A 15,817-nucleotide genomic window follows, 5' to 3' on the forward strand; every position below is an offset into this window, starting at 1 on the left:
AGCGAAAGCGAAATTTAAATCATTCTACACAACGAAGAATGTAATTGACATTTTGAGTCCAATATTGGTTTTCAAATATTTTTAATTTAATAAATGTTCTAGTTTTTGACAATCATTTAATATTCTGCAAATGATTCTCCAAAATAAAAATAATTTGAATTAAAAATAATTGTAAAAACGTTGGACAGTAAAAAATATGCTTAAAGACGATGTTTCTCTAACAACGTATTTTTAAGAAATATGGAGATACATTCAAATATTACTCGTTAAGTATCTCATTCTATACGAGAATAAAATATTCTCAGCATTTTGTTTAAATTATTTAATTATTTATATACAGAGTAATTAAATTAATCGTGTAATTTTGACTGTTATAAGAAAAGACATTTCAGAGAAAAGTCACATGATACACATTTCATATAAAAAATCAGAGTTATAAGTCATTTAGTGACTTAAAATTAGATGAATTATCCTGTATAATAGGAATGTTAAAAAAGCAAGTATCTTACACTTTAAAAACTTACGATATCTACTAAAAAGAATAAAAAATGTTCAATCAACATTGGTTCTAAAATTAGTACTTTTAGATAGTATAGAATAGAATCTTAGCCCTTAATTAATTTACTTCATTCTATTAATTTAATCAACTACATTATTTAATAACGTAGTTGAATTATAAAAGTAGAAAATGTGTATATATCTATCAAACAAGATAACACAATATTGAATATAAATGAAAAACAAATCAAACGTCTCTTTGAAGTAAATAATAAAATGTTACGGTTGGCTATGATATTTTATTGATATTGGTGGTATCTTTCCTTAAACTTCAATTTCGATAAACATTTCTGTTTACATGTGAATTTTATTATTAAATCTTATTAAATTTGATTTATATAATAAATTTTAATAATAGTATTACCACGAAACGTAAGTACCTAAATTGTTTGAAAATATAAAATTACGTTTTTGTTGAAAAAAATTAATTATAGATTCAATATTGATTAAGCATCTTTTATTCCGCTTAATAAGTAGTGTAAGTTTTTAAAATTTCAGATCATTATTTTTTTACACTCTGTATATAAATGTAATACATATATGATGTACAAGAAATTTTATCTCGTTTGTTTGAGTAAATAAAACACGTATAGTAATCAGAAGAAAAATACGAAAGGATAAATAAAAACGGTGGAAATGCATTCGTTTCCGAGAGTAATCATCGTGACCAAATGTTATAACACAGAAATTATATAATAAGATACATAACACTGTATTAAAATCATATCGAACAAAAAAATACTGGAATAATAAACAAGCAAGGTCCATGAACCTTCTGCAAACATTAAACCGAAACTATTTTTCCCAAATTAATTTATATTTTCAAATCAATCATTCATTCTTCCAATTGTTAGTTATTTTATATTAAGTAGATAAAAGAAAGAATGTTGAATGAAATTGAATATTAAATCTTAAAAATATTAGAAATACTAAGAATACAGAGTATCCCAGCTATCGTAGTACAATCAACAAATGCGTGATTCTACGTAAAAAATAACTCGAAGATATAAAATAAAAGTTTTTCATACGGAATTTTCATTTTTAATAAAATCGAATTTAAAAATTTGTTTGGTACAACACGTGAACTTGAATAATTACTTATTCGTATGCGAGTGAACAATCAGCAGGAAATTATTCCACATGCGAAAATTAGACAAAAATGTGGAATACAATTCTTCCGTTTAAAGTCTCGTTTTCAAGAAAATAGGCTCGAACGTATTTAATTAAAAATTGATTCGATGTAATACGTGCATTTAACAAATCGTCGAATTTAATATTGTCGAAAACGGAAATTGATCCTATGAAAAAATTGTATTCTACAGTTTGTAATTATTCCCGCACGTAGAATAACCTCATATCGATTATCTACTCTTGTGTAGCCTGGAATTAGCAAAGTTTAAGTATATTTGACAAGTTTGGCAAATGTTATTCTATATTTTCAATTTGCTTTATCACGTAGAGTGTTGTGTAATCATACTTTGATTACTGGGATACCCTGTATATTCTGCTAAGTCAGAACAAAAATATTAGGTATTGATCAATAACCACGCAAGAATCTAAAATTCTCCATTCATTCCTTCAGAAACAAATCACGCCCATATCGCTTAAATAGAATACAGGCCTCCACGAAACAATCGAATTCGAAGATACGATTCTCCTCATCTCTTACTAGTCTCGATAGTCTAGATTACAACGATAATTAGTACAATAATTATCTAAAAATCTTCTTCGTCTATTGAAGAATCAACCTACGACAAAATTCTATCTATGGACAGTCTCACTTATCTCATTTGTGGTAAAAAAACCAGACAGAATCCCTCAGTCAGCTCGAAAATGTGGAAAGCAAGTCGACCGAAGAATTTTATTTCTCCACTCATCGATTATTGATAGAAAGAGAAACAAACCATAGAAAATGAGCAAATGTTATTCCAGTCGATTTTTCACATAAGTACACGTTCCTTAGCTTCTCCTCCAAACCGAGGTTTTATCTTTGAGCAACGCGTCGATGTCCTTCAAAATATCATCCGACGCCATGTCCAATGTCAAATAATCCTCTTCATTTACATTCAACAAACTGTCTGCTTCTTTAGAATCTACCACAGTGTACGTATCAACCGATTTCTTCCCTTCACTTATTTCTAATTGCACCTGATCCTCATTCGTGCTGCTATCACATAATCTAACCTCAACTTCATTCTTCCTAGGTCTAATATTCGAACTCATCGACTTTGATTCGTTTAATCTTTCCATAGAACTTGATTCGGGACTATTTCTACCAGATCCTTCTTTCTTTTCTTCGATTTGCTCCTCCTGACCTATTTTTTCATCTCGTTCTTCACTGTGCAGCAAACTCAACCTCTTTGGAGATCTTCTGAGCTTCACAGGCGGCACACTGCTCGAGATGGCGTTACGATCGTTATTACACTTCACTTTGCACTTAGAAGTGTCCTCTTCTACATTTTCCAAACGTCTCTTCACTTTTCTAACAGAAATTGCTTCTTTAAATTCAGCTTCTGTTTCTACGGCGTCTTTCAGAAATCCTGTCGATTCCTTTGTATTGATTGAATCCATCGATTCTATGCTTCTGATTTTATTTTCTTCAAAACCTTTGTATTTTCGACGACGAATTTCGTCCAGTGAGAGAACCTCGAAGTCCAATCCCTTTTTGTCGCTCGAATCGTTGTTCATTGACAGATACCGACAGATTTGTTTGGTCCTACGAGTCTTGATCTTCCCGCCATCAACATCACTTTGATAGTCTTCAGTCTGATAGGAATAGTAGGCGGCGCTTTCGGCTTGAATCTCCTCCAGACGAATCTCCTCGTATGTCTTGCAGTATGGTACCCTCAGCTGCGGCTTTACAGGAGACGGTACACTTTCATTGTCCGATTCTGGAAGAAACATACCACGAAATTGCGGAAATCTTTGTTTTATTATTGAACGAGAATGTTCCATTTTGTTGTTAAAATCCTTAGATATGTTTCATCTCTCGTTTTTTTTTTTTTTTTTTTTTTTAGAACATTTTACAAATATTTTAAAAAATTTCTGTGTGTTTACTTTTGATTTGTTTAAGAATTTTCTTTTAAAAAATCTCTATTTATGTTTACTTTTGATTCGTTTTAAAATTCTATTTGGCGTCTCCCAAGCGTCTTTTAGATTAGAATTATTTGAAAGGCTCTTAATTAACTCTAAAGTGAGCTTACTCTGAGTTTTGATCGTAGATTATTTCTGTTATTGTCTAATTGTCGTTTTTGGTAGATTGAAGTAGTCTTCGATCTCCGGTTGAGATTATGGGGAAAAGTTTGAGTTTGAAAATAGAAACAACGAAAGTGAGTACAATTCCAATACTTTGACCGATTTTCCTTGGATATGAGTTCGGTGATCCATCTTTCTCCTCCCTTTTTCTATCTTTTTTTGTGTCTTTCTTTTTCTTTTCGTCCCTTTTAACAATTTCTTATTTCCTACAGTTTAAGAGTAACTAGCACTACCTGTACAAACTTCTTTGATTTTACGTGATCAGGTAATCTATGTTTAAAATCCAATAGGTAAATTAGTATCGTCGTCGTTATCATCTCTTTGTGCTCCTTTCTCTCTTATTTCCTCTCTCTCTCTCTCTCTCTTTGTCTTTTTGGTTCTCTGTTTACTAATTACTTTTCAAAAATCTCTTTGAAAATTCGTCGCCTTTGGATTTTTTTCTAGTTCCCTCCAGGCTTCTCTCTCCACACAATTGGGAAGTACACGAACCAGCCAATATTTAAAACAATCTTTTCCTTTCACTCTTTCTTTTATATACATACATACATATGTATATGTATATGCAATATTGTGCAAAAATCTTAAGCCAGATATCAAATGGAAATCTTTTGTTTTTATTAAAAAATTTAATTTTCGTTTATTAAAAAATCAATTCCGTTTTAATTACGGGAGAAATATTTGACTCTAGAATTATTGGTAATTTGTTAAAAAAATATTAATAATATATTAATATTAATTATATATAAATATTAATAAATATTAATAATATAATATATATAATATATTAATATATTATTAATAACATATTGAAAAATATTTATTAATTTGAAATAATTGATATTTTGTGCAACTTTATTTTGTTTTCCCTGAATAATATGTGAACAAATTTATTTTAAACTGTCATTTCTATTTTAACATTTCAAATAATTTTCACGTTTTTGATTTCCCTTTTCTAATTTAAAACACTATTCCTAAATAAATTGTGGATCGATAAAATCTACAAACAAGAAGTGCCATAAAGACTTGTTCCTGTATGAAAATATTTTTTAAATGGCCTAAGACTTTTACAATGTATATGTATATATATAATACATATAATGTATATTGTATAACATATATATATAATATATTTATCTATTTATATATATGGATATGAATACATATAAATATATAAATATTTTAGTATATATTTAATATGTTTAATATAATATTTAATATATATGTGTGTATATATATACTTATATAATAAATATTATAGATATATTAAAAATAAGAAAACGTGGATAAACGCTCGACAATGGCACAACACAGTCAAAGAATCGATCATCGACAAAGAAAAAAGTTGACGATGAGAAAATAACCAGAAAAGCCGAGTTTCGAGTGAAATTGTCGTCTAATTATCTTTAATTTAGTAGTTGTCGAAAAATCTCCCTTTTCTTTTTTAACTGGGTACAATGTTTGTGAACATTTTACAAATTAATTTGATCATCCATTTGCAATCACGTGGATTAAATTATTCCGGACAACAATTCGGTCGTGAAAAAAAGGTATAGTGTGTCACTATGCGGCATTCGCAATATCAAGTGTCGCAATGCATAGTTTTAACGCAAAAGAGCGGCAAACATGGTAAATTTCACAAAACACAAATTAGTAAGGATCAAATGCTTCGCAACACTCAATGAGAAATTCTGAAAAATTTTGAAACGCAATTTGAAAGAAAAACTATCACAAATAATATTTATTTCAACGCTGGGATTGCTTTTGCAATTTACTGATTATTTATTAGTCCAGGGCAACAGTGATGACTTTAAAACTAAACGAAATATTAAAATACATTATTTTGTAATTTTTAATCATTAAATCATTAATGAATCAATCAATTAAAAAATTACAGTGTTTTATAATTTTTAAATAGAATATTTCTTAATTTTTAATTAGATATTAAAGTATGATGCAATTGTTGTATAATAATGCCTTGGATAAATGCAAAAATAACTATTTGTGATAGTTTTAGATTCGATACAACAAATGCAAAAAAATAGGCCCAAAAAAGCTATTCGACCAATGTAAAAAGACGGTACAATTAATTTTATAAAACGCGAATCTTGTATCTTTATAAATAAATAATAAATTGGAAAAATTGTCTCTGTCACACTAGCATTATTTTCCCTTTCATTTCATGGCATCAAGTTTATTGGAATCCAAATAATCGTCTCGGTAAAAATTAATATTTTCCATTCGTTTACATGGATTAGTACGGAATTATTTATCGCATATTCAACGTATAATCTCTCTACTTCTCTCTCTCTCTCTCTCTCTCTCTCTCTCTCTCTCTCCTCTCCTCTCCTCTCCTCTCCTCTCATCTCCTCATTCTCTGTCCGCCTGTCTATTTTGTCCGTTCGTCTGTCTGTCTGTCTGTCTGTCTGTTTCTCTCTCTCTCTCTCTTTCTCTCTCTCTCTCTCTCACTCTCTCTCTCTCTCTACTTTCTCACCCCCACTTTCTCACTTTTAATCGAATCAGTTTTTATTTTTGAAATTGAAGAGACTTGGTCACCTTTTGTTTCATCGTCAATCGCCAAACAAAGGTTTACAAGTTATTTTAAACGAATTCAACGACAATTTCCTTCGTTCTTTATTAATTCTTCAATGAAATGATTCAATCATTAAAAACTATATAATTTCTTGCATTTTTAATATAGAATAATTCTTTTTGTGTTCATTATTTCAATAATTATATTTTCCTGTTGATATTTTGCAAATTTTTCTTTTTGTGAATATAGATATTGGAATAGAGACATATTTTTGAAATTGCCGTTGATCCAAGCATCGCACGCGCGACTTCGAGAACACATGCGTTACAATTCGAGGAAAATACGCAAATAAGTAACAATATATATCAATACAACAGAGATACGAATGACAGATAATAACGGTCATGCCGCTGCAATGACAACTTTTGGTAACAATAAATAAAAAAGGAAAAGGAACAAAACAGAAAAAAAAGTCATCTATCGACGAAGTAATATAATATAATTCGAATAAAGATCCATCTCCCGGATGGAGGACAATGATTTAAGAACAATTTGCAGCTGAACGCACACGATAACTAACAATTAAAAATAAAAATAATTCACAGATCAAAGAAAAACAAAAAAGCATATCGAACACCCCTTAAAACGGAGAAAAAAACACAACTCGAGAAGCATGTTACAAAAGGGAAAAAAAGGAAAGCTTTAAAATTTGAGACCTTTGAAAAATACCAACGAACCAAAAAAGAATTTATATAAAGAGTGTTATTATATAAATTGCAATGATCGACCGAGAAATTTTTCTTTCATAAAATACCATAGAAAACGCAAACGTAAATTACCGATCCTGTGATAAGCGAATGATTTTGTAATCAACGACTCTTTCAATCAATCGAAAGAATCTCCGAGTAATTGATTGTAAATCAAGCCAAACCAGCGTCGTTTGATTGGCTGAACGTTGACACGAACGAAACAAACGATATATTAAAATTACTAATGTTATTCGACTATAATAAATAGCGATTAAAGGTCGTCGCCGGCGACACGAGTCCAGCTACTGATCTTTTTTCTCTCTTTTTCTTTTCTTTCCTTCTCCTCGCTCGTTAAACGTACTAAGTTAAGTTTTACACTATTTCGTCTCTCAATAAGCACGCACACACACATTCGCCAAGAAGTGGCACGCATTACAGGCCCTGTGCTTTGAAAAGAACATGCGATAATTGCACTTGCTGCGCGAGAACGGGTCAAAAGACGATCTTGTTGCATTTCAAACAATCATTTAAGTCTGCATCTATTTTCGACAGTATAGCGTGCCTGTCACGGAACTCTTTCTCATTCTTCACGTCTTTCGCCATTCTCTGACTCCTTTCTAACTCTCGCGAACGCGATCCTCTATTTCTCATTATTTGCAAATATATTACAAAAACATATATTGGGAAACGATTATTTCAATAATTACAATGGCCTGTAATTATCGAACTAACCTGTATCGTACTATTATCGCGTATTTTGTTCTTTTTCATTTTTTTCTTTTAAATGAATATTTTTTCCTGACAAGAGACTGTTAATAGCGAAAAAAAAGGAAAAAAGCGAAAAATCGAGAAATTTCTCGTACATACACGCACTCTCTCACTTATTATATCGCCTATAATATATAATTTTTCTTTTTTTCAAGCTTATCCGCATTTCTCATTCTTCTTTTCATTCCTTCTCCCTTCTCCATGCGCGTTTCTTGATCTACATCACAAATTTTGTTCTTTTCATTCGCATATTTATGTTCAAGAGTTAAACAAAAAATACAAAGATCCTGCAGTGTTATCTTGAGATTCAAGATCACTGCTATTCCTACCTCAAACTAACAGGTTCTTTTCTTTTTCTATTCTAACCCTTCTTTGTTGTTGTTGTTTTTGCTTTCATCGAAATCAGAAAGAGAAATTCAATAAAAGATAAAGACAAAAATTTAGGCACTAGAACGTAGAATCCTACCCGTATAAAACTGCAGAATCAATAATAATCCCGAATTTATCGATTTTTTTATCGATGATGACATTCAGACACGGCGACGATTAATTTCGATCGTGGATATATCATTTAGCAGTTAAATAGAATATAATTACTTCGTCATGCTGTACGATAGTCTCGTAATGCAGATTACACTTAATTTTTTTTTTATTTTCATCATATCTCTTCGTGCGGATCTAGGCGCAAATAGTATTCCGTAATAAAAATAAGGAATATATGTATATTCATATATATATGTACATATATATTCTTGCTTTCATTGGGATCTAGAATATTTTTATGATGAGAAATTCTACGTCTTTTTTCCTCTTTTTTAAATATTTCTAATAATGAAGCAATTATATAATTATTACTCGATCACGATGCGACTGAAACAAAATTTACACGTACTATTCCACCAAGTTCCGCTCTTATTTCTCTTTTTTTATTATTTTTTTTTTTCTTTTTCTTTTTTAAGAGTACGTATATGTAAATATGTATCTGTGTATGCATGCAATACGTGATATAAAGTTGCATTTTCCTCTTTCCTTAGGAATTATCTCGTTTTTATGTATAAATACACAAATATATATTTGTAACGATATATATTCATATATTTATACTCGTAGCTTTTTCGTATTTATATTATATAACCTCACTGTTCGATCGTTTATTTGATATTCCCGTGCGATCTACTTCGCTTTCTGCTCTAATCTTCTTAATCGCTGATTCATCGTAGGAAAACGAAGTACAAGAATATCCAACATAATCGAATAACGATATCATCGGCGAAAGAAACGAATCTAAGGTATAAAATTTCCCTCGGTCGAGATCGAACGATTAACATTCACTTATCAACAAATTTGAAAAAACTCGTTAAAAGGAATCATCAGAATAAAAAATTCTCTTAATCCCGATGCTGTCATTAATTTCTCATTCGTTCTCGTTCACCATGGAGATTTCTTACATTTTCGATAATTGAAACTTTGAGTAAAACGAAACATGCTGCAAGATTTTATGTTTACGTTAGAATTGTTTTTATACAGATTCAAGATTCGTGTTGTCTCGTGCAGCGTGATTCGATGAAAAATATTCGTTTCCCTCTTTTATACATCGAAAGATTTAGAAGCGATTTTCTTTCCTTTCTGTTTGTACAACACAACAAAATTTTGATACAACACGCTGCTATTAACAAATTTCGTCTAAACACGAATAGCTATACTGCTATTGCTCGTTTTATACTTATTATCCCATGCCATTTGAAAACTCGCTAATTCGTGTGGGAAGCCAAAACATATGAAGGCATTTATCATATTTCTTTCATGTGTACGCGCTATATTATAAATCAAGGCTGGGATATTACGATTGAATCGGATACTGCTTATACATATGTATATATATCCTTATAAATGAAGGTTCATATATCTTTGTTCGTTCTTGTTCGTCCATCTCGCCTTTATCGTCTTTCTCCTCAAACGAAAAACATTATTACGAATCGCATGTAAAAAATACATACAACATTATACCAAAAAGAAATGCGCGTATGTGCATATATATCTGGGGCAGTATTCGACTCGAATAATATTTTTCTCTCGCTTACACTTCATCTAGCTCAAAGCATAACCGTATTAAAAATCACAAACAAAAAATTAGTACATGTTAGAATAATCTTTTTTTGGATTTTTTGTTTTTTTTCATCAATTTGCACAAATGGTTATGCTTCAAGGGCATCTCTCTGACGAAAGAAGTATCCTTTCTTTTGAGCCTTTTTCAAACGATCAAACATCAAACATATGAAAACTCAGTCTCCATTAAAAACTAAACAAACTACTTCACCCTAAACCAGTCTCGGATGTCGAATTGGTTATCAAGAAATCTGTGCGAGTTCAAATCGTGTGTGTGTGGCAAAGCGACGACCCATAGCTATCTTCTTATTTCATCCAGTATAGGTTCGTGTTTCGTTAGTGTTATAGCACAACGAAAAGACGTGAGTACTCCGATCTTGTTTTTTCTATTATGCGGCATTCGGGAAAATTCAAGGCTCATCGCGCTGCCGCTGGAGAAAGATAGCCATAGGCAGTTAGAGGGCTACAGGCAAAGTTTAGATATAGCAGCCCCTGCAAAAATTGATATTCAAATCTACGTTTTTTTTTTTTTTTTTTTTTTTGCTTTTTTCGTTCTATTCTGTTCTTTTTTGTTTTTTTTTCCTTTAGTTTATGATTAGGTTACCATGCTCATTTTTGATGATACAGTTACTCTCAAGTTTTCTAATTTATAATATAATTATAATGTAACCATAACTGTGTTCAAATATAGATGTAAATTCTGATTACAACTAGTCGGTAAATTTAAACCAATATCACTGAGAACACAGAGTTATCGGATCAATCTAAATGTTGCATGTTATCCCTCTTCCCCATGGTATACACTGTATGTGTATACAAAATTATATGTGTAATTTAATCATTATATTGAAACAACACACACCTTTGACTATAATTCTTAAAGTGTTATGTACACAAATGTACGAAATGATCTTTCAAAGAAATCCTTCACATGTCAATATAATTTTATAACCTTATTCTATCCAATAATAAAGACGACGATACAGATCACCTATTGCTTTTTCACTACATATTCATAACTAATGAAATATTCTTCTTGCATATATTTATATATATAATTTCATATATATCTTTATCTCTCTTTCATTTTTTATGTAAGCTAAATAAAAACTATTAATATTTTATTATATGTATTAATAAATTCTAAGTAGTGCAGTCTTTATTATTGAAGAGGAAATTTAAAACGTATCTTGTGGAAATTTACAATACATCAATATGTATCTGACACTATCAAAAGCCATTACTATTAGCAAAATATCATATAAGTTTTTAGTGACATTGATGCAGCTTAAGCTGTTTTCTCATAATGAACTTGTCTTTTTTTCTTTTTCTCTCTTAAATAACTTAATTGTATTAATTTACAAGTCTTGTATGAATCAGATAAATTAAGTGAAAATCGATTAAGTATCGGAAATGTACTAACATTCCTGGTGCTCAATCAATATAAAAATCTGTAATCAATTTTACTGCAAAATATAAAGCATAACTTTTTCACTTTTGCATATAAAGCATTGTATATGTTGTACGTTTATACAATACTTTACACCAGCTTTTTTTAAAAGACAATGTTTAGTTGTTTCATATAATTTTATCTGTGTTTCTCTCCCTTGTTTTAATATTTCATTAACGTGTTTTTTCTATACTGGTTATTGGTCGATAGAAACTTACATTATTACAATTAGGGCATTCCTGGCAATTTTAAAATCGTCTATATGACGTCATTTCAAGGTATGGGAAAGGAAATCTTGATGTTTGAGGTTGAGAAGTTTGCTGAGTATGAATAGGTGAGTATGATGGCTGCTGAAGCAGCGGAGAATTCTGTTGATTTTGTAATGGAGACAATGACTGTCCAGGAGAATGTGAATGTAAATTTTGTGGGTGAGAAAATGATAATGCATGATGGCAAGGGGAAGTTTGTGAGTTTTGTACATTAGCTTGTGGTATATTCAAATTGTTCGTAATGTTAATATTGTTTAGTATGTTGAGACTGTTAGACACGTTATTAGGGATTGTCAGGTTACTCGGAATACTCAGTGCATTAGGAATATTTATGCTTGTTTGTAGATTAGGTGGAAGGGAAAGAGTAGCCGACGTAAGATAATGTACGCTGAAAGATGGACGGGGGGGCTAGTAAAGCCTCATACCTTCTTCAAATTTGACGATAAGAGGATCAACAGCTGGACTACCAATAAAACTGCCTGCTTCACTGCTTCCTCTACCTTGATCTGACTCAGTACTACTACCATCATATTTTGTGTCATCTGTTAGTAATAAAAAAAGATCTTATAAAATAAATGAAAATAATAACATAAGATTATAAAATATTGTAAAATCATAATTTACGGGGTATTCTAAAATGAAACAATTAAATAATTAAATAATATATTTTATGAATGTAACAGAAATTTAAAATTTATTAATTAATTATAATGAATATATTAATAATGGAAATATCATTGACCTTTTATTTTATTTTATTCCTGTATGAAAGGTTATAAAAACAATAATGTATCGCATAACATTCGCCAGAAAGTTCAACATAATATAGAAACAAAATATGCAGAATGTTATATTTAATATTTCATTAATAAATAATAAAGCTCTCATTAAAAACAAGAACAGCATTTTGAAATGTAAAATTAAATGGATCTACATATTTTTTTTCTTTTGCTTTTTTTTTTTTCATATAGTAATAATTTATATTTAATTAAACTTACAATACTTTAAAATAATACATATAATTAAAATAAACAATTTAGTTAAGCACTGCTAGTTTACTTTCATACTAAAATATTAACAAATAAATATTAACGATATTAACAAATCTGCTATTACTTCATACTGGATATTCTCATTTAAACATATTTGTTAATAAAATATTTTCTATATTTATGTAATATGCTTGTTTTATATATTGACATAATTTGATTGTTTAATTTTGAAATACCCCATATGATAACATAATACTCTTACCTTGACGATTTGACCATTCTTGATTCATTGTTTTTGATGTTAAATCAAAATTTTTTACTGGATTAATAGGATCATTAGTAATTGTACGAGCGTTTTTATGCATAAATGAACAGTGTGGTTTTCTGCAACCGCCAGGTTGTGTTTCCCAATAACATGGGATTGACTTGCGATTTTTCTATTCGAACAAGTAACAAAGAAACATTAGTAAACTATTTAAAATTCCAATTAATGATTTATTTATCTGTAATATTTGAATGATGCTTACTCTTAATTCCATATGCCTAAAGTTACAATGTTCATCAAAGCATTTGCCCTGCTTCCAATATACGCACATTGTTTCACAACCCAAGGCAGATGGTTCATGTCTAAATGGACAGTTATCACCCTACAAATATAATTATAAATTAACAAAAAAAACAAATAATAAAATACAGATACATCAAAAGTACAATAATAATGAACTAACAAAGAATTATTATAATTAGTTGCAGTGCTCATGTACATTGTAAATACTGCAACTTAATCTATAATTCAAACTTCAACAATTCAAAATTCAACAGTTAACGTTATATCATATAATTTCTCATAATACATTATGAAAATAAATATTTAACTATTTATACATAATGACAAACATCGCAATTTTCAATTAATATTACCATCATGAGTAACAAAAATTGTTTCGGACACGAACACAGCAAACAATATAAGACAGTTAAATTTTTCAAAGTAAAAAAAGTTCAAAGTAATCATGAAATGAAGAAATACAACTGTTGTAGTATATAAATAACACGATTCACTAATTATTTTAAAACGACGGATGATATCGTAGAGCCTGCCACCAACATGGCCGATCTAACCTCGCGAATTCAATGTATCAGAAACAATATGGAACAAATCTATCCAACATCTAAAATTTTACGGTGATGATTAAATACAACGAATGTTTCATGCATTTTATATTTTACATACCTTTGTGCATGTTGAGTAATAGAAAAAATAACAGTCGGTATTCTTATGACTGTGCTCCATTTGCAAGAACCGATAGAAAGATGAGTGATCGTGTTCTTTACTGAAAAGAGAATATTTAAACAGATCACTATTAAATGTCACATTTCGTAGGAATAAAGCGAAAAAGGTCAAAGTAAAGTATCTATTACCACTTTGTGCGAAACATGATTACAACTTATAGTGTATCGTGTTCAACCGCCAGATCCAATGTTATGGAAAATTAATTTGAATGTAGAGGTTTCGCAACCACCAATATTTGTACCGACGATAATGACCTTTTTTCATCATGTATTCAATATATATTCATTACTTACGTGTGATGGCAGTGATTCCTAGGATGACTTCTTTTTTGCCCCTTCGCTTTGACCCACACACTAAATCAACTCGCACACAGATTCAAGTAAATAGTTCGACCGTGGCACTTGTCGCCCCTTTCGTTAGTGACGCTATTCGCTACCGCTACAGATACGATGGCGTAAACTTCCGAGACAACACGGAACTACACGATTTGTTACGCGCCCTTTTTGAATTAGTACAATTATTACACAGCTATAGTGACTCATGAATGAAGTTAAAAGCTATTATATACAATTGTATATGTTACATAAATTATTAAAACAATTTTCAAACGTTACTAACATTTTCATCAGACACAACTATGATGATTATATTGATCAAATTTGAAACCAATCCGAAAATGCATATAAAAGTTGTAGAATATTTAATAAAAATACCAATTTCACAAAGATCACAAAATCCATTATATTAATAAACCAGTATTCGTACTGTATAGTTATTTTTTACTAAATATATGTTTACAGTAAATATCTTGTAACTCTTATATACATTTTCAGATCGGTTTCAAAGTCCAGTATAATCATGATGATCATGTTTCATTGCAGTACTAATGAAATTTCAAAGTGTTTTATATAACACATAGAATATATATATATATAAAAGTTTTTTTATCGTAAGTATTTCGTGAGCTACTTTACATGCTAAAATGATGATTTATGTAACATGTTTGATTTTCAGCTAATAATACCATTAAATAATATACCGTTGCTAAGAAATAAATGATTATTTGTTCGATAAATATTATCTGAACTAAGCTAAAACAAATTATGCATATTATATAATATATAATATAATAAATGAAATAAGTAATTATTTACATCTTTACTTTATTTACATCTGTAAGTTTAGAACAGATTTTTATAAATTGCAATACATTTGTTATAATATGTATTTAACGAAAATAAATACAAAATATTCAGCCAAAAAAGTATTCAAAAATAATTTCTTTGAGCTGTATTACATTCATATTTAACCATTAAAAAATATTATATATAAAATGATTAATAAATACACTTAAATTAATGATTTACAATTTAATTGCATATTTAAAGTAATATAACAGTCACAAATTGTATAGTAGAGATACTAACATATAATATTTTTACAAATGATTTTATAAATATACACTTTTAATACTTAACGTCAATATTAAGTATATTACCTGTATTATACACTATTTGATTACAAAATTACAAAATAATTGCATTTAAAAATTATATGTTTGGATAAATATATATAATATTTAAAATAATGTGTTTCTTAAGCTAGAATTTAACAAATAAAGTTAAATTTTGAAATATAGTTACTTAAATACTATAATTATCACAGAATTACTGCAAGATAATAATTTTTTTAACATAAATTCATCGAAAGTGACAAAATTTATTCATAACAATATAATAGTTACATCCTAAAATATTCATATAAAGAGAAAACAGAAATTTGAACAATGTGTAATTAAATCGACTAAGTAGAAAAAATAATTTATCAAAATAAATACTTTAAAATC

At 29.3% G+C, this 15,817-nt stretch overlaps 1 protein-coding gene across 2 annotated transcripts; it reads right to left on the reverse strand.

The window, feature by feature from the left end:
• Positions 1–1,353: 1,353 nt before the first annotated feature.
• Positions 1,354–14,401, reverse strand: LOC138182144 (zinc finger CCCH domain-containing protein 11A). 2 transcript variants are annotated; one of them, XM_069117749.1, is made up of 6 exons: positions 14,265–14,401; positions 13,912–14,011; positions 13,205–13,324; positions 12,940–13,114; positions 12,111–12,227; positions 1,354–3,449 (listed from the first exon to the last, which is right to left on the reverse strand). In XM_069117749.1, exons 2-6 carry the CDS (start codon positions 13,969–13,971, stop codon positions 2,518–2,520), a joined length of 1,404 nt encoding a protein of 467 aa, XP_068973850.1. In that variant the 5' UTR covers positions 13,972–14,011; positions 14,265–14,401; the 3' UTR covers positions 1,354–2,517. The 2 variants fall into 2 exon arrangements, with proteins under 2 accessions (XP_068973850.1, XP_068973849.1); XM_069117748.1 differs by lacking the exon at positions 14,265–14,401 and adding an exon at positions 14,100–14,258.
• Between the last annotated feature and the right edge of the window lie 1,416 nt (positions 14,402–15,817).

The sequence above is a fragment of the Bombus flavifrons genome, chromosome 7 (genome assembly GCF_040668555.2).
Source record: "Bombus flavifrons isolate JBK064 chromosome 7, iyBomFlav1_principal, whole genome shotgun sequence".
NCBI lineage: Eukaryota > Metazoa > Arthropoda > Insecta > Hymenoptera > Apidae > Bombus > Bombus flavifrons.